Genomic DNA, 20,221 nt, shown 5'->3' with positions numbered 1-20,221 from the left:
GTATTTACCCTGTTACTACCCCCCTATATTCCCTCCCAAACAACCACTGTTCAGACAAGCTTGTGGCATGAATGGATCTTTAAGTCTGCTACATTGAGGCACTGAGGGTAGAAGAGCATGTCGTCAACCTCTGGTCTCAGATCAGTTCAACTGCTCTAATCATAATCTTAACCAACATGGGATGAAAAGCAAAAAACCTTATATCCATGAGGGTTGAAAGATTCTGGCAACTTTCTCAGGTTTTTAAGAAATCCTGGTTGGAGAATTACGGAATTCCTGCCTTTTCCCTCCTGATCCCAGGAATCTTCCACCCTGGAAAACCTGGTAATTTTGGGAAAATAACCCGGGCACCAGGCAAGCTGAAACTATAACACCCAATCATATAGAGAGAGAGAGAGACTCTCTCTCTCTCTCTCTCTCTCTCTCTCTCTCTCTCTCTCTCTCTCTCTCTCTCTCTCTCTCTCTCTCTCTCTCTCTCTCTATCTCTCTATCTCTCTATCTCTCTATCTCTCTATCTATCTATCTATCTATCTATCTATAAAAACAACTGGTCCAGCTAGACTTGGGAGGAGCATGACCCTTAGACGAACAGAGGGTGAGCAGAGGAAACCAGCGATGACATCCATATAAACATACAATTGGTGAGTTATTGTTTTCTTACTTAAAAATTAAACATGTTGTTTTGAAATAACTTGACTCACTAGGCTATCCTTTGTCTTTGGAAATAAGTTGTGCGCATATACTAAAATGGGTTATTGGCCAAATACTATGAAGCACTGATCACTGATGTTGACATAATGTAGTAATACCTCAATTATGTAAAGTAGTAGTGCTCCAAACATCATAAAGTAGGAATTGTAAAGCTGTTATCTGTGAATTGAAAGACATATTTGACCAACCTACTGACCGGTAGAATAGCAGCACTGGTTAACAAACTCTCTGTCAGGAAGGGATTTGAGCCATAGAAAACCTCAAAGTCACCAGGGTGGCAGTCGAAACTAGAACAGGAATAAGAAAACGTTGCATGACAACCTGAACATGACAAAACCAGAAATATTTCATTTCAACCTGGTATAGCTGCATGTACCTCAGAGTTGGGGTCAATTCCATTTCAATTCAGGAAGTACAAGTACAATTCCATTTTAAATACTCTTCAATGCTTTTCAATAAGGAACATTTGTTTTGTTTTACTGTATGAATAAACTGGAATTTAAATGGAATTGGCCCCAACCCGGATGTACCCAAATCCTGTGACATTCTTAGCATATAGGTTGTAGGGTGCACCCTGAGCATACAGTGCATTCGGAAAGTATTCAGACCCTATGACTTTTTCCACATTTTGTTACATTACAGCCTTATTCTAAAATGGAATAAATAGTTTTTTCTTCATTAATCTACACACAATGCGACATAATGACAAAGCAAAAACAGTTTTTTAGACAAAATAACCCAGGAAATATCAAATTTACATAAGTATTCAGACCCTTTACTCATTACTTTGTTGAAACACCTTTAGCAGCGATTACATCCTCGAGTTTTCTTGGGTAAGACGCTACAAGCTTGTCACACCTATATTTGGGGAGTTTCTCCCAATCTTCTCTGCAGATCCTCTCAATCTCTGTCAGGTTGGATGGGGAGCGTCGCTGCACAACTATTTTCAGGTTTCTCCAGAGATGTTCGATCGGGTTCAAGTCCGGGCTCTGGCTGGGCCACTCAAGGACATTCAGAGACTTGTGCCGAAGCCACTACGGATTTGTCTTGGCTGTGTGCTTAGGGTCCTTGTCCTGTTGGAAGGTGAACCTTCGCCCCAGTCTGAGGTCCTGAGCGCTCTGGAGCAGATTTCCATCAAGGATCTCTCTGTACTTTGCTCTGTAAATCTTTCTCTCGATCCGGACTAGTCTCCCAGTCCCTGCCGCTGAAAAACATCACCACAGCATGATGCTGCCACCACCATGCTTCACCGTAGGGATGGTACCAGGTTTCCTCCAGATGTGATGCTTGGCATTAAGGCCAAAGAGTTGAATCTTGGTTTCATCAGACCAGAGAATTTTGTTTCTCATGGTCAGAGTCCTTTAGGGGCCTTTTGGCAAACTGCAAGCGGGCTGTCATGTGCCTTTTACTGAGGAGTGGCTTCCTTCTGGCCACTCTACCGTAAAGGCCTGATTGGTGGAGTGCTGCAGAGATGGTTGTCCTTCTGGAAAGTTCTCCTATCTCCACAGAGGAACTCTGGAACTCTGTCAGAGTGACCATCGGGTTCTTGGTCACCTCCCTGACCAAGGCCCTTCTCCCCGATTGCTCAGTTTGGCCGGGCAGCTCTAGGAAGAGTCGTGGTGGTTTCAAACTTCTTCCATTTAAGAATGATGGAGGCCACTGTGTTCTTGGGGACCTTCAATGCTGCAGACATTTTTTGCTACCCTTCCCCAGATCTGTGCCTTGACACAATCCTGTCTCGGAGCTCTACGGACAATTTCTTCGACCTCATGGCTTGGTTGTTGCTCTGACATGCACTGTCAACTGTGGGACCTTATATAAACAGTTGTGTGCCTTTCCAAGTCATGTCCAATCAATTGAATTTACCACAGGTAATCAATCAAATTGTAGAAACATCTCAAGGATGATCAATGGAAACAGGATGCACCTGAGCCTCATTTCAAGTCTCATAGCAAAGGGTCTGAATATGTAAATAAGGGTAAAAAAAATTCTAAAAGACTGTTTTCACTTTATCATTATGGGGTATTGTGGGAAGATTGATGAGGAAATGAAAACGGGAAGGGGTCTTCATACTTTCCGAATGCACTGTTTACCTGTCTTTATATGCCAGGTGAAGAGTTACAGTAATATTTTACCTGACCTACAGTATGTTACATATGACATTCAAAGAAAACTACAGCCCTGTACCCTATGTAACTCTCAACATTACAAAATATCAAAGGTCCGTTTTTGCTCTGAAGTGTAATGTACGTCACAAGCAATGCAAAGCAATGAAAATGACAGCCTTAATGATCACTATTCATCACTAAGGAAACCTCAAAACACCAATACCAGGCAGGCGCTTAAGTGAAACTCACAAGGCAAAAGGAAGGTTGGCCGCCCAAAGAAGACATTGAGAAGGACGAATGAGGAAGAGATGAAGAAGGCAGGAACCACCTGGAATGAGGTCAAGAAAACCGCAAAGAACAGAGTTTGCTGAATATGCACCGTTGAGGACCTTTGGAGCTGAAAGGAATAAATCGAGTAAGTAAAGTCCATGAAAGTCTAAATGCCAGTTGTGTAATATATTAAATTAAATTGACTGCCATGACAATACTGTGTGTGTGTTTCAGCTTGTGACCATGGCACACTCCCTTGACCTCTTGGATGACCTGGAGCAGGATCAGAAGAGCTGCCGCAATGATTGGGTGCTAGAGCAAGAGAGGGGTATGAAAAGGTGAGTTTTTGTACTGCATTTATACAAACATTGTAATATCTCTTTAACTACCTCTGACTAACACAAAAGCTCACACTCTTGTGTTCAGTTTTCATGTCAGCCTGTAACCTTAAAAACATGACCTTTCTTAATCATGTGTTAGGACTGTTCTTAATTATGTCAAACTGAATGTGCAATTGTGGTTAAATCCCTCCCTCTTTCTAGTGAGTTGAGGGCTGGTCTCGTCTGTCCATTGTGCGAACAGGGGCTGAGAAACTCATTGTCTTTCATCTGCGGACACATAGTGTGCAGACAGTGCATTGGTAGCTACAGGGACCAGCCTGTTCCTTTAGGAGACCCTGCCTGTCCTCAGTGTGGAAAGAGATCCAGAACACATCCTGAATTGAACCTACATCCACAACAGCAATCTATTGTTAGACAACAAGAGAGTAAGACAAATTCTTTATAAGAACAAAAAGTTAATTTAAAAGTCGTCTAAGTTGCAAATCATGGTCCGGATTCAATCCGATGCCGCATTGTAGCACGCTTGACATTTAAAGGTAATTTACGATTGAGCCAACATCTGCAGCATTTCCTGTGAATGCCATCTCCGCGAACGCATAACATTGCCTGTGAATGGCGCTTTGTCGACGGTGCTCTACGGATTGAATCCAGGCTCATCTTATGTGAGCTTCTGTTGGCAAGTAGAGTCTCATTTTTTTGTGTGTGTGTCAAAACAGGGTACCTGTGTGTTGAGGAGCACAGACCAGCCCCTCTCCCAACCTTCATCGCAGCTCAAACTGGAGGCGTTAAAGAAAGAGAGACCGGGAGAGAGAGAGAGGGAAAGAGAGAGAGAGACGTTGGGTTATATTAGGTTCAGAGTGGTGTTGTACGTCTTAGGGCTAGGGGGAAGTATCCTGAATTTCCGCCTGTCTGACATGCCCAAAGTAAACTGCCTGTTATTCAGGCCCAGAAGCTAGAATATGGATATAATTGGTAGAATTTGATAAAACACACTGAAGTTTCTAAAACTGTTTAAATCATGTCTGGGAGTATAACAGAACTGATATGGCAGGCAAAAACCCGAGGAAAATCCATCCGGAAAATTTCTTTTTTGGGGCGCTGTCCTCAGATAATCGGATGCTATGCTTTCGCTGTAAAGCCTTTTTGAAATCGGACAACGCAGTTCGATTACCAAGATTCTAAGCTTTTGAATGGTGTAAGACACTTGTATTTCCATGAATGTTTAATATTACAGTTTTTTATTTTGAATTTGGCGCTCTGCAATTTCACCGGATCTTGTCGCAGGTGCCACTGATCCCTAACAGGATTTATTTTAACATTGTACCACATAAAGAAAACTCCAATGTAGAAGGCTCCATAAACATCAATGTCACTCTGCAAGCTCAGACGAAAGGTCAGTTGTTCGTTGGTCTTATGTACCCTTGTAGCAGCATCATGTTGTGGGGGTGCTTTGCTGCAGGAGGGACTTGTGCACTTCACAAAATAGATGGCATCATGAGGATGGAAAATCGTGTGGATATATTGAAGCAACATCTCAAGACATCAGTCAGGACATTAAAGCTTGGTTGTAAATGGGTCTTCCAAATGGACAATAACCCCAAGCATACTTCCAAAGTTGTGGCAAAATGGCTTAAGGACAACAGAGTCAAGGTATTGAAGTGGCCATCACAAAGCCGTGACCTCAATCCTAAGGAAAATGTGTGGGCAAAACTGAAAAAGCGTGTGTGAGCAAGGAGGCCTACAAACCTGACTCAGTTACACCAGCTCTGTCAGAAGGAATGGGCCAAAATTCACCCAACTTATTGTGGGAAGCTTGTGGAAGGCTACCCTAAACGTTTGACCCAAGTTAAACAATTGAAAGGCAATGCTACCAAATACTAATTGAGTGTATGTAAACTTCTGACCCAGTTGAATGTGTTGATAGAAATAAAAGCTGAAATAAATTGTTCTCTCTACTATTATTCTGACATTCACATTCTTAAAATTAAGTTGTGATCCTAACTGACCTAAAACAGGGAATTTTTACAAGGATTAAATGTCAGGAATTGTGAAAAACTGAGTTTAAATGTATTTGGCTAAGGTGTATGTAAACTTCCAACTTCAACTGTATTTTTAAAGTGACAATATGTAACTTTTTGGGTGACCCTGGTCAAATTTACATAGAATGTGAGTTATAGATGTATCATTTTACTTGAAAGCAAGTCTAAGCAGTGGTATATACACTGCTCAAAAAAATAAAGGGAACACTTAAACAACACAATGTAACTCCAAGTCAATCACACTTCTGTGAAATCAAACTGTCCACTTAGGAAGCAACACTGATTGACAATAAATTTCACATGCTGTTGTGCAAATGGAATAGACAAAAGGTGGAAATTATAGGCAATTAGGAAGACACCCCCCAAAAAGGAGTGATTCTGCAGCCCTGCAAAATGACCTCCAGCAGGCCACAAATTTGTGGCCTGCTGGAGGTCATTTTGCAGGGCTCTGGCAGTGCACCTCCTTGCACAAAGGCGGAGGTAGCGGTCCTGCTGCTGGGTTGTTGCCCTCCTACGGCCTCCTCCACGTCTCCTGATGTACTGGCCTGTCTCCAAGTAGCGCCTCCATGCTCTGGACACTACGCTGACAGACACAGCAAACCTTTTTGCCACAGCTCGCATTGATGTGCCATCCTGGATGAACTGCACTACCTCAGCCACTTGTGTGGGTTGTAGACTCCGTCTCATGCTACCACTAGAGTGAGAGCACCGCCAGCATTCAAAAGTGACCAAACATCAGCCAGGAAGCATAGGAACTGAGAAGTGGTCTTTGGTCACCACCTGCAGAATCACTCCTTTTTTGGGGGTGTCTTCCTAATTGCCTATAATTTCCACCTGTTGTCTATTCCATTTGCACAACAGCATATGAAATTTATTGTCAATCAGTGTTGCTTCCTAAGTGGACAGTTTGATTTCACAGAAGTGTGATTGACTTGGAGTTACATTGTGTTGTTTAAGTGTTCCCTTTATTTTTTTGAACAGTGTATGTTCTATGTGTGCTTTTTCTATGCTTCCCGTTCTTAAGTTTTGTTTTTTTGTCCTATACACCAGCTTCAAAAAGCTGAAAATACAATATCTTTGTTTATGGAAAATATATTTCACTGTGGTTTAGATGATACAATCATTCTCTACACTGTACTATATTATTTTGTCACATAAACTGAAATTAGGCTAACTATTAGAGTTTTAGCAACTAGGAATTGGCGGAGCGATTTCTGCATAATGCAACTTTAATATCTTGTTATCTTGCTTGTTGTATTTTTGTATCTTTGTTTTGCATTTAGGATGAGTCAGTGTTTTCTGACAGAGACATGTTGTTACACATTGGCAACAGTTCTCAGCTCAAACTCTTCTCCCTTGAGAGAGTTTGATGTGAGTAACAATGACCTGCAGGATTCAGGTGTGAAGCTGCTCTCTGCTGGACTGGAGAATCCACACTGTAAACTGGAGATACTTAGGTGAGAAATACATAGGTGGGCAAAGGGAGAGATGGCTAAATATACAGAAAAATAATTTTCAATAATCAAAAATGTAATTTCAATATACAGTACCAGTCAAAAGCGTGGACACACCTACTCAATAGTTTTTTTTATTTTTACTATTTTCTACATTGTAGAATAATAGTGAAGACATCAAAACTATGAAATAACACATGTGGAATCATGTAGTAACCAAAAAAGTGTTCAACAAAATATATTTGAGATTCTTCAAAGTAGCTTTGCACACTCTTGGCATTCTCTCAAACAGCTTCATGAGGTAGTCACATGGAATGCATTTCAATTAACAGGTGTGCCTTGTTAATTCGTGGAATTTCTTTCATTCATAATGCATTTGAGCCAATCAATTGTGTTTGGGATGAGTTGGACTGCAGAGTGAAGGAAAAGCAGCCAACAAGTGCTCAGCATATGTGGGAACTTCTTCAAGACTGTTGGAAAAGCATTCCTCATGAAGCTGGTTGAGAGAATGCCAAGAGTGTGCAAAGCTGTCATCAAGGCAAAGGGTGGCTACTTTGAAGAATCTGAAATATAAAATATATTTTGATTTGTTTAACACTTTTTTTGGTTACTACATGATTCCAAATGTTATTTCATAGTTTTAATGTCTTCATTATTGTTCTTCAATGTAGAAAATAATCAAAATAAAGAAAAACCTTGAATGTAGTTGTTGTGTCCAAACTTTTGACTGGTACTGTATGTGTTATACGTTTCAATTGAATTGTAAATATCAGGCTTTGAAGGCCCTGACGGTATGCCACTGGACTAGCTGTGCTTACATAACTGTATTCAACCTCCAGCAGTCCTGTTGTAAAATCATGTTGACATCTCTCTGTAGGCTGTCATTCTGTTGTATCACAGAGGAAAGCTGTGCTTCTCTGGCTTCTGTTCGGAGGTCTAACCCCTTCCACCTGAGAGAGGTGTACCTGAGCTTCAATCACCCAGGAGACTCAGGAGTGAAGCCACTCTCTCCTAGACTGGGGAATCCACACTGTAGATTGGATAAACTAAAGTTTGTATGATAACTGTGTAAAATGTGTCTTAGGTCCCACTCTCCCCAATCACTGCCCAAGTCTAGTACCTAAGCAAGGGTCATTACATTACAAGCAATGTGTCTGTCACTAACTTAATGTCTATTCCTTTGCCTCTCCCACTGTTTGACCCAAAATTTAGAGTTTTGGTTAAGACCGGAGCTGCTTTAAAAAGTGTAAGTGACTTTGCTAATGATATTGCAATTTAATGTAATTGCTATTGACCCACTGCTTCTGATACAATTTTCTGACTTCTCTTGGTTGTGCAGATGTTACTAGGGTCACACTAGACCCAAACACAGCAAACATAAATATCTCACTGACTGAGGAGAACAGAAAGGGGACATGGGTGGAAGAGGAACAGCCATATCATGATGACCCTGAGAGATTTGAGGATATGTCACAGGTGCTGTGTAGAGAGCCTCTTACCAAATGCCATTACTGGGAGGCGGATTTGATTGGGGAGTGTGATATAGGAGTGTCATATAAAAGTATCAGCAGGTGTGGAGATGAAAAGGATTGTAAACTGGGAAGCAATGACAAGTCTTGGTGTCTATTGCCTTACACAATAATACGGAGATTAATATTCTTAACCCAACCCCCAGAACCGAACCCCAGAGAGTAGGAGTGTATCTGGACTGGTCAGATGGCACTCTGCCCTTCTACAGCGTCTCCTCTGACGCCATGACCCACCTGTGCACATTCCAGGCCACATTCACTGAGCCCCTGTTGGAGGAATTAGATAATTCCTCTAATGTACTCATTAATTAAATTCAATCTGTCTATTTATAAGAATTTGTAAGATACTTATTAACATAAAATAGACAGGATACAGTCTTATTAAAATTAGATAATAGTATTTATGCTCGGAGCACGCTCCCATTTGACCATAATCAACAGTTTATATACAAGATATGACGACATAGGTTACACAATAAATCTCCTCGTCCTGGCCTATATAAAATAGGTTCAAAAGTTAATTCCAACTTCCCAGCGCACACACATGACACACAATATAATCTATCCTCCTGAAGGCTCACTATAATTTATTACCACTTTAGCAGACAACTCAAGATAATGGAAGACCTAAAAAGTTACCTACAGCCTTATCTAAACACCTCAGGGCTAAGTTGGGTCAGTTCAACCATAGTTTAACGACCCTTTCTGCTTATTTTATAACCCACAACACAACTCTCTTTTCACCAGGCGTGCAGAGTTCAATTAGTTATAGTTTTATCTAAAGCTAGAAATTGTTTTAATTATTTATTAACAAAATTCCTAACAGCCCCTCTACCCAGCTTTTGGTGTTTTGCATAACTCTTCAGTGTCCCTTGTGGTTACCAGCAGTCCAGTGCCAGCTGTGAATCCCATTTAGTCTTGAATTAAGTAGAATTCCCTATGCTGGATGACAGTGCTTAAGTTGAGCTGGATCCTGCTGGAACAGGATCAGGCATCTTTCAATTTTGGACTGTTTTGTTCTGGAAACCATTTGCCAGGATCCGTTACCTCTCATAGCACAAACACTGTGTGCATTGTAACAATTCCAATTAAATCAGACTATCACATTTACTTGAGTAATTCTCTATTAAGGTATCTTTACTTTTACTGAAGTATGACAATTGGGTACTTTTTCCACAACTGGCCATTGCTGTGATGAGAGAGGCTACAGGCACCTCTCTATCTCTCACAGAACTAGAATGAGAACTTTTTATGATCTCTCTCCCACTCTCTGCTCTGATAAACATGACATGAGCCTGCAACTGTCATCTCTCCAGAGTTGCACTTAATCATTTATTTCCTTATAGAATCATAGGGTGTTGGAGGTTCCGCAGCACCCCTAAAAATTGAAATACATTTGCCAAAGTTAAAGAATGACTTTATAATTCAGAAGACTACACCAGGAGTAGGCCTATAATTTAACCACAGAGGATCAATAGCTTATAAAAAATATATACCCTAGCTGTGGATTGTGTGTAGCCCAATCCCAAGGCATGCCTAATGTAGGGAATGCGCTGCAAGCATGCAGCAAAAACAGTCCTTGTGCAACATCGATTTGGAAAGCAAATGGATTCTGCTTAAAGGAGAAGACTGAACTGTGTAGGCAACCAAATATGTTATCAACTTCCAAATAGGCCTATTGAGAGAGTAGCATTGTTTGACAAAGTAAAACAAGAGAGAGAAATAGGCTTTTGGCATGAGCGTATCACCATCGCTGGTGAGTGAGCTGAGCAACATTGGGTGAGTCTGAAATAAAACAAATTATACCTTTATTTAACTAGGCAAGTCAGTTAAGAACACATTCTTATTTTCAATGACAGTCTAGGAACAGTGGGTTAACTGCCTTGTTCAGGAGCAGAACAACAGATATTTACATTGTCAGCTCGGCGATTTGATCTTGCAACCTTTTGGTTACTAGTCCAATGCTCTAACCACTAGGCTACCTGCCACCCCAAATGTCTTCCTCATATTGTACAGTGTCTCCACACACCTAGGCCAAAAGGCTATTGATGGATTCAAGACAAGGTCGTTTTTATTAATCTCAGATTCTCAGTTTGTCAGTGTCAAAGTAGCCTGTTATTTCGATCATTTGTGAGGTATTAAAACAAGATTCTGCTAAAGTCTCCAGTCATCTAAAATTATGTAGAATCACATGAAATGTGTTTATAAAAGGCCTAAAAGGCTTAAAAAAATTCCTCATCTGTGCAACTTCTCCAAGTGTCTCTACTCTATTTCTCCAAGTGCCTCTACTCTATTTCTCCAAGTGCCTCTACTCTATTTCTCCAAGTGCCTCTACTCTATTGCTCTATGCCAGCACACAAAAGCGATGCTAATACATGCAAAGCTTTATTATAAAGTTGTTGTTTTTTCATGCATTCTGAAACCTCAGAACCCCCCATGTCACCCCCCTCTCCGCTCACTTTTTATTCTGGCACCTCCCAATTTACAAATTAAGCACTGTTAAGGGATATTGCTTTTGCTATTACATTTTCATGACAAAGTTGAAGGGGGCATTGTTTAAAAAAAAAATCACTGACAGTTAGCTTGTAAATGTTTTAAAGGAGATAGAAAATGAATGAATTTCAAGTATTGACAATGTGTGAACAGTGTTGAATTGCAGAATCTAACTCCATTGACATTATTAATTTAAAATTCATTTCAAATAATAATATAGAATACAATTTGAATGACTGACTAATGAATTACATTCAAATCAGATTAAGCTAAATACTTATTAAAGATTGTATTCATTTGCAGATCTATAGGTATTTATATAGGCTGATATTATGGCTGTGATACTCCATAGAAATCCCCATTGTAATAATTTGCCTAAAGACCATAAGCCTCGTTTACAGCATCCCCTCCATCTTCTCTGTCCCTCCCAACTGAGCTCACCATTCACCAATCAGGTAGCGCACGACATGACGCAGAGTTCATGAATCTCGCGATACAAAGTCGACCCCACGGTAATACCGTCATGTAGCCGCGTGTTGAAAACTAAAAGAGTCTTTATGCATTCGTGAAGCAGAGGAAAGGACACGCATAGCATCAGAGATTGTGCAATCATGGTAAGATATGTTTTTGTTATACGTTTCAGCATTTGAAATACCAACAAAAACTACTCATGATTAAACATGCTTTAGAAAATAACGTTAGTTTACCCAACTAGCTAACTTATATGGCATAGATTTCATTTTGGGGTCGAAAGGTGAAGAGTTAACAAGTTAATAGTTACAAAAACGTGTTTGATTTATCATATCAGAATAAAATATTTACTGCATGCAATTAGCTTTCTATTCCAAATTGACGGTCATTACCCAACGTTAACGTTCTCAGCAAAGTTTGGGAATGTGTTGGCAGCCTCACGACTAGGCCTCAGTCTAGTTAAAAATCCAGATTTGCGAAAGGAAAGCATACGTGATTTAATGAACACATTTAACATAGCTATTGATAACAGCCTAATTTGGTAAACATTTGCTATAACTGTTAAGTAGGTAATGGACTAGTTTAAATATCTTTACAATGTGCATGACATGGGTACTGCGTATTACGGTCACCACGTGTTGTGGTGATTTGTCTTGGTTTAATGACGCGCAAATTCTAATAGTTTCACGTTACAGTATTTTGGAGAAATACCGTCTAGTACCTACTTTGAACTTAAATCTAAACGCAATAGAAATTAACCATAGACACTAAAAGTTTCTCAAATTTTGGGTAGAAATGTGTTTACATCCCAGTTAGTGATCATTTTTTCTTTGCCAAAATAATCCAGCCACCAGACAGGTGTAGCATATCAAGAAGCTGTTGTAACAGCATGGTCATTACAATGTGCAGTTTTGTCACACGACACCATGCCACAAATGTCTCAAGTTTTGAGGGAGTGTGCAATTGTCATGCTGCCTGCAGGAATGTACAACAGCTCTGTTGCCAGAGAATTGAATGTTCATGTGTCTGCCATAAACTACCTCAAATGTCGTTAGAGAGAATTCTGCAGTGCAGACAAACCATGCCAGCCCAGGACCTCCTCATGTGGTCTCTGTAATAAACCCAGGAACTGATTCTGATTGGCTGGGCCTTGCTGCCTAGTGGGTGTGCCTATACCCTCCAAGACCCACCCATGATGCACCCCTGCCCAGTTATGTGAAATCCATAGATTAGGGCATGGGTTCTTAAACTTTCCCCACCTATTTTCCCCCATTAAAAACACTCTTGCATATCTGTCTAGGTTGGCACTGTTGCTATTAAAATGAATAACAGAACACACACAGGCCTTTTGATAGTGCAACCCTAAGTAACAGTAAAGGTGAAAAATGTTCAGACTTACTGTAGAAATTATTGTTGTTAAAGTCTAGGTTGGAACTGTTGCTGTTCAAATATAACACATATTGTTTTATTCTGAACTGGAATAAACTGATCACCTCTGTAGACCAGGAAACAAACATTCCTAATGAGAGCATGTATATTCTGGGCTCTGTTTTTGCAAGTGCAACACTGAGGTCATACTCTTCCTGTACTTGTTTTTTAAGTATGTCAGAGTTGTGAACCCCGACTCACATAGGTATGTGGTGCCAAACTGGACCAGAACATCTCCTGCTTTCTCAGTCAGGCAGGAGACCACTTCCTGCTGTAGATGAGCAACCCAGAACTGTGTGAGTGTGTTGGCCTCAAAAAGCATCTTGCTTCAATCAGTTATTGAATCAATTATTGTATTTTAACAGCAACAGTTCCAACCTAGACTAGTTTTCAACAATATTTTCTACAGTAAGATGTACAGTAGGCCTGAACATTTTTCATTTGCACTATCAGTAGCTAGCTTGCTTTAATTTTGCTATAATTGCTATACTTTTTTTGTCATGCGGGTCTCATACTAAGCACTTCCACACACAAAACACATTGTGGGCGCTCCTCGTTATCAGTTTGTGTGAAATAAACTCATCGCTGTATATGCGTTTCGTGACAATTGAGCTCAGTCGGAACCTGTGGCTAGCATGAGTTCATTTGATGACAACGGTGAGTGATGGCGAGTGGGAATGACAAGTCAATGGCTGACAGCGCATCTGTGGCCTGAATGACAGCGCTGCATCGTGTGTCACGGAGTAATCTTCAAGATAACTGCAGAAAAAAGATCCGGTAAACTGCGAAGCACACAGGCATCTCCCACTCGCACAGCTGCCAAACTGAGCAGAGACCGCTGCTTCAGCAGAGAGTGCAGGTGCACTTGGCCAAATCAGTTCCAGTAAACAATTAAACGATTATAAATGTACACTGACACGTTGCGACTCGCCATTAACAGGAAGGTGGGTCGCGACCCACACTTTAAGAAATGCGGGATTAGGGCATTATGAATTTATTTAAATTCGCCGATTTTTGTTTTATGAACTAACTTGTTGCATTTATTTTTGTTGGGTATACACGACCCGTAGGCTGCGCTGACCATAGTCCACTTCTGGCATGTGACTTTATTCTCGCTAAACATCCTTTCTCTTGTCCACTTGGCATTATCTGCACCGCGTGGCTATTTCCATCATGGCAGTATACCGGCTGGGTGATAGTTGAGGGCATATCGGGGCAGAGTTGGGTTTTGTCATCGGTTGATTCCGAAAACGCTTTCCTGTACAACTGCAGTCCTGAAATTCATACTTTTGAATAAATACGTATTGAATACAACTGATGTTTTCATTTGTTGCTGAAGTCAGCATGTGCCAATTCAATCGGTCTGCCCATTCAAGAATCCTTGGGACGTCCATACCCTTACTCTAACCATTTATTTCATCTTCAATGGGTGGTATGGTTTGGGCGGCAGGTAGCCAGCCTGGTGGTTAGAGCATTGGGCCAGTAACCAAAATGTTGCCAGATCGAATCCCTGAGCTGACAAGGTACAGTTCTGCCCATGAACAAGGCAGTTTACTCACTGTTCCTAGGCCGTCATTGTAAATAAGAATTTGTTCTTAACTGACTTGCCTAGTTAAAATAAAAATGGTTGTCACAAGGATTCCAGGTGGCATGGACCCAACTGACTCTCGGGTTAAGTTGGTGCACACGAGGGGGCAAAGTATATTCGCCATTACAAAATAATAGTAAACGTATGAATTTCAACACTGCGGAAGGACTGAAGTTGTACAGTTTAAATGTTTTCAGAATTACATTTTTTATTCAAATTGACTGACGGTAACTCACCTGGTAGCGGGATGTGTGAGCAACAACGTTATCAAAACTTGACTGCCTGTGTGTGTGTGTGAACTGAGTTGCATGTTCCTCAGCTAAATGCAAGCAGTGCGTTATTGCCCAAGCCCCATAATGTTTCGCTACTTGCATTGTGATTCCATTATTTTGTTAGCCACATTCGATACTGTAAAAACAGTGACAAACATTTTAACCTGCTCTGTCTTTTGCAGGTGCTGTTGCAAGTGCTCTTTGAGCATGCAGCCGGGTATGCACTCTTTGTTGTCAAGGAGGTGGAAGAAATTGGCATGCTTTTGCCTCGGGTACGAATAACCACTTCCAAATATGTTATTTTTTATTAGACTATACCCATAATTGATGACCGTTGAGCCAAGTTACTAATTACCCATATTCCACAGGTTGAAGACTGCATTCTAAACATGGGGAAATTCCATGGTATGGTGAGCCTCGCTGCTTTCTTCCCATTCAAGTCTGCTCAGGCTGCACTAGAAAATATTAACGCTATATCGGAAGGTGAGTTTGTTTGCTTTAATTTACTTACGTTCTAGTCCTTGCTCAGATGTAAAGCTGTATCAAAAATCTGCCAATCCACTGAATCAATGTGCTGACACGTATCATCAAACCTGAACATCTGGGCCTGGCTCTCTTTATGATACCAGATGGCATTAGTCACTATGTATGTTTCAACACACCCCCAACTGATTATCTTATCTTAGTCTATTATAAATAATTAAAACATTTCCTCATGACACCCTGACTTGTTTCAGGTGTGGTCCACGCTGACCTGAAGCTGTTCCTGGAGACTAACCTGCCCATAGGGGGTAAGAAGAAAGCGATGCTGGGGGTGGGTGATGCCAAGATAGGAGGAGCTTTGCAGGAGGAGCTGGGCCTGTCTATCCAGACTGGTGGAGTGGTGTCAGAGATACTGAGAGGTGAGGACTCGCATGAACTACAGTAAAAGTAATTTGGGGGGGGGGGGGGGTTGTCATCTCATCTTTTATGTTGTGACTAGTAACTTGTGTGTAGCTGGCGATACCTGGCCTGTGGTGATGTCAATATAATCAACCCCTGACCCTCGTGATGGTTTATACTGACAATCTGAACAGGTCGTGAAAGTGCCTCCACCGTGCATACTCAATGTCACTACCCATCTCTCCCCTGAAGGTGTGCGTCTCCACTTCCACTCCTTGGTAAAGGGGCTGACTGCCCAGGCTGCCTCCAAGGCCCAACTAGGTCTGGGCCACAGCTACTCCAGAGCCAAGGTCAAGTTCAACGTCAACAGGTCCGACAACATGATCATCCAGTCCATCGCTCTCCTGGACCAGCTGGACAAGGACATCAACACGTTCTCCATGCGTGTGCGGTACGTACAGCTGCTGTGAATGTCAAGTCTCCCTCATAGGGTACGTAGTAGTAGACCCAACAACCATCCACTTGGCAGTCTTACTAACGGGACCAAATGATGATTATACCAAATCTGTCAATCCCCTGAACTCTTTATGTTGAGTGTTCCATCGGTGCTGACAGTCCCGCAGTATAAATGTCAGGTATGCCTTCAACCTGGTTGAGACTATCCTAACAACTTCTGCTCGCCCCTCCCCTTCTGCTTTATAGTGAGTGGTATGGCTACCACTTCCCAGAGCTGATCAAGATAGTGACTGACAACTCTACGTACTGCAAGATGGCCCAACTGATTGGCAACAGAAAGGAGCTGAGCGAGGAGAGTCTAGAGAGCCTGGAGGAGGTAGTGATGGACAGTACTAAGGCCCAGGCTGTCCTGGAGGCATCCCGCAGCTCCATGGGTCAGTAGCCAAGCCACACAGTATATTATACACACTTATAAAACCACCCCCTTTTTTGCCCATCTGGGACTTTAAGTGTCCTATATGACCAACACAGAGGGGTAGAGTATGATGGTTCTCTCATAAACCTGTCGTGTAGGCTCAAATCCTCACTGCGGATCCTGTCGGGAGATACAAAACGTATATTTCAGTCATCTTCCCTTGTCTTCACAGTGGAGATGTTTGTACATTGAATTTCCGTGTCTGGGTATCGAGACTGCTGCTGAAACTGTTTTCCCCTGGCTTTCTGTAGGCATGGACATCTCTCCCATTGACCTGATCAACATTGAGAGGTTCTCCAACCGTGTGGTCTCACTAGCCGCCTACAGGCTGGAACTCCAGGAGTACCTACGCTCTAAGATGAGCCAGGTGGCCCCCAACCTGGCTGCCCTTATAGGAGATGTGGTGCGTAGTAATTAGATTCAGCAAATGTCCAATCTACATACTCTTCCTAAGGGGACCGAATGATGTTTATACCAAATCTGTCAATCCCCTGAATTCTTTGTGTTGAGTCTTCCATCGGTGCTGACAGTCCCTGACACCTTCGCTCATGGGGAAATGTTCATCGGCCAACCTCTGACGTGGTGTTTTTTCCTTTAGGTGGGAGCACGTCTGATCTCCCATGCTGGCAGCCTGACCAACCTGGCCAAGTACCCAGCCTCCACCGTGCAGATCCTGGGTGCTGAGAAGGCCCTGTTCAGGTACTGGGGCACCCACTCCCTGCTGGGGAAACTGGCAGCTACTGTGATGGCAGGGCTGGGGCTAAGCAGAGAAGGGTGACTGGTGGTGTGACCCCTTCAGAGTGATCCCTCTCCCTTACGCACCCCCACAGTCTGAGCAGCTGCCTAGTGCGCAGAGGTAGATACTGTAGCTCCTACATGCCATACTCAACCAATAGATTATTGTGTAGAAGAATCAACAATCAACGGTTGGAACATGTTTCCAAAGTGACTTTCACTGGAAACCCAACATCCATTCCCACCACACAGGGCTCTGAAGACCCGTGGCAACACTCCTAAGTACGGTCTCATCTTCCACTCAACTTTCATTGGCCGTGCTGCCGCCAAGAACAAAGGGCGTATCTCCCGTTACCTCGCCAACAAGTGCACAATCGCCTCACGAATCGATGCCTTCTCTGGTGAGTATTAAGATGTCTGTTAACCCATGGGGAGAGCAGAGGACAAACTTTGCTTGGGCCTAGTAGATCAAGGTCCTCTCAGCGGTCTGTTTCGGGTCCTGTTTATAATGACTCGTTTGGATTATTTGCAATGATGTTCTTATTTTTCGTCAACAGTAATCCACCTCTGGGTAGATGATGGTGACTTGCTAAATACTGAGCAAGGCTTTGGTCTCTTGACTACTGCTGCCCTGTGCTCTCTTGTGGTGGTATTGACGTTTCCTCTCCCTCCCTCTGACAGAGGTGCCCACCTGTGTGTTTGGCGACAAGCTCCGTGACCAGGTGGAGGAGCGCCTGTCATTCTACGAGACGGGCGAGGCGCCTCGCAAGAACCTGGATGTCATGAAAGAGGCTGTGATACAGGTGAGCTATGTCACTGACATGGGATTAATTTTCTTGGGTTTGTGAGCATGCTTTTACAGTTTTTGTACGGTAATAAAAATCTGAAGTAATGGAATTTTTAAATTTTGATTTCTAGGCCTGGAAGAGTTTTAGAAAATCATCAAATCTGAAACGTAATGGACATTTCTGTAAATGGAATTTTAAGCATGGGATCAGAGAGCAGCCTCTCAGTGTCAATACATTACGTGTACATTTGTATGTGTTGGTCATGGGAAATTTGGTTACAAGTAATGAAATTCCATCTGTCAATGTGTATGAACCCTGCTTTTAGGACTCTTTTTCCTTGTAGATGTTTAGCTAATCTGCTGTGAGTGATGACGACACTTTCCCCGACTCAAACGTGGGGGTTTAACTGATTTAATGAGCCTGACACAGCTCCAAAGCACATCAGTGCCACTAGCAGCTAGTCTTCTAGAAGTATTCGCTGTTTAACCATGCTGTTTGGCTTACCACTCCTAGGCAGGAGAGGTGGCAGCTGAGATAAAGATCAAATTGGAGAAAAAGGAGAAGAAACGTAGGAAGCGGGAGAAGCTGGCAGCCCTTTCCACAGGCGATGAAGAGGTATGTATTGGTTTAGCTGTGTCCGGAAACTGAAAGCATGTTTAGATTTGGGATTTGACCCTTCTACATGGTTCTCTCTCAGTGTACGACATGCTAAACTAACTTGACTCCGAACCATTGGCTGGTCTTCTACTGTAGACCAAATCACTGAAGTGAGTCGGACATTACATCTCTTGTCCTACTGCAATTAAAACTTATGCCATGGCGAAATTATGAAACATCCTAATGTGTTTTCTATTATGGGTTTATGCTAATGGTGAGAAGGGAGAATGTGACGTCGTCGCTGTGGTAAAGAAGAAAAGGAAGCACGCAGCAGAGGAAGCTGTCCAAATGAAGGAGGAGGCTCCAGCAACCGAGAATGGAGACCGCATAGCCAAAAAGAAAAAGAAACGAAAGTGAGGCAATAGAGGTGGTGGCTGAAGAGGCCCCCCAGACGGAGAAGAAAAATGTTGAATAGAGGATTTGGATGAGACTGCAAATTTCTTAGTTCTGTACAGTATTTTTTTTTATTTTTTACTTAAACCACTCAATGAGGTTGGAAGCAGATTGACTTGTGTAATCAGTGTTTGTCTCAATTTTATACCTTCCCCTCCCTATCCTCAATGCACTTCACACTGAAAGTGAATATTCAGCTCAGTGCCTTGAGGTTAATGTAATTATACATCCCTGTTATGTAAATATTTTCATGTCCATTTTCTCTATCAAATATGTTCCGCGTAACCTTGCTTTCAACCATTTTTCAACTAAATATTATATATGCTACCTATCCGATGTCTGAAATATACTGAAAAAATATATAAATGCAACATGTTTCATCAGCTGAAATACAAGATTGCATCGATGTTCCATACACACAGCTAGTTTCACTCAAATTTGTTTACTTCCCTGCTAGTGAGCATTTCTAATCATGTCTGACAGGTGTGGCATATCCAGAAGCTGATTAAATAGCACGTTTATTACACAGATGCACCATGTGTGTTAACAGGCCACTAAAATGTGCAATTGGCATGCTGACTGCAGGCATGTACATTTCTCCGACATAAGCCGATTCAGGCGTCATTTTGGAAGTGCGTTCATCTGCTCATCTGCAATTCTTGACCTGACTTCAGTGGGAAAATGCTCACCTTCGATGGCCACTGACACGCTGGAGAAGTGGGCTCTTCACGGATGAATTCTGTTTTCAAATGTACTGGGCAGACCGTGTATGGCGTTGTGGGTAAGCGGTTTGCTGATGTCAACGGTGCCCCATCCTGGGGTTATGGTATGGGCAGACAAACACAATTGCATTTTATCGATGGCAATTTGCATGCCGAGATACTGTGATGAGATCCTGAGTCCCCATTATCGTGCCATTCATCCGCAGCCTCATGTCATAAGGATCTATACACAATTCACGGGAGCTGAAAATGTCCCAGTTCCTCCATGGTCCGCATACTTGTTACCCATTGAGCATATTTGGGATGCTCTGGATATATTTATATTTTCCACCTTTATTTAACCGGGTAGGCTAGTTGAGAACAAGGTCTCATTTACAACTGCGACCTGGCCAAGATCAAGCAAAGTAGT

General features: G+C 42.1%; 1 protein-coding gene and 1 non-coding gene across 4 annotated transcripts; both read left to right on the top strand.

Moving 5' to 3' along the window:
- Window positions 1-11,451: 11,451 nt before the first annotated feature.
- LOC129815221 (nucleolar protein 56-like) lies at window positions 11,452-19,511 on the top strand. Of its 3 annotated transcripts, none has more exons than XM_055868807.1 (12): window positions 11,452-11,559; window positions 14,887-14,976; window positions 15,073-15,187; window positions 15,442-15,606; window positions 15,839-16,037; window positions 16,289-16,476; window positions 16,769-16,920; window positions 17,116-17,216; window positions 17,505-17,653; window positions 17,934-18,055; window positions 18,554-18,655; window positions 18,920-19,511. In XM_055868807.1, the coding sequence occupies exons 1-12, from the start codon at window positions 11,557-11,559 to the stop codon at window positions 19,052-19,054; spliced, it is 1,521 nt and encodes a 506-aa protein (XP_055724782.1). In that variant the 5' UTR covers window positions 11,452-11,556; the 3' UTR covers window positions 19,055-19,511. The 3 variants fall into 3 exon arrangements, with proteins under 3 accessions (XP_055724782.1, XP_055724781.1, XP_055724783.1); XM_055868806.1 differs by having other exon boundaries at window positions 18,917-19,511; XM_055868808.1 differs by lacking the exon at window positions 18,920-19,511 and adding an exon at window positions 18,738-18,873.
- Window positions 18,401-18,467, top strand: LOC129816075 (small nucleolar RNA SNORD57). Its single transcript, XR_008753518.1, has one exon. It is a non-coding gene; the product is annotated as a small nucleolar RNA SNORD57 (small nucleolar RNA).
- Window positions 19,512-20,221: the final 710 nt, after the last annotated feature.

This window comes from Salvelinus fontinalis, chromosome 18 (assembly GCF_029448725.1).
Source record: "Salvelinus fontinalis isolate EN_2023a chromosome 18, ASM2944872v1, whole genome shotgun sequence".
Lineage (NCBI taxonomy): Eukaryota > Metazoa > Chordata > Actinopteri > Salmoniformes > Salmonidae > Salvelinus > Salvelinus fontinalis.
Note: the sequence above shows the minus strand (reverse complement) of the source record. Positions and strands in the feature narration are given on the sequence as shown.

Excerpts from the sequence above, each read along its gene's own strand:
- LOC129815221 (XM_055868806.1), top strand. Across the intron at positions 14,977-15,072 it reads TTGGCATGCTTTTGCCTCGG|GTTGAAGACTGCATTCTAAA; the intron begins GTACGAATAACC and ends CATATTCCACAG. Across the intron at positions 18,656-18,916 it reads TTTCCACAGGCGATGAAGAG|AAGGGAGAATGTGACGTCGT; the intron begins GTATGTATTGGT and ends GCTAATGGTGAG.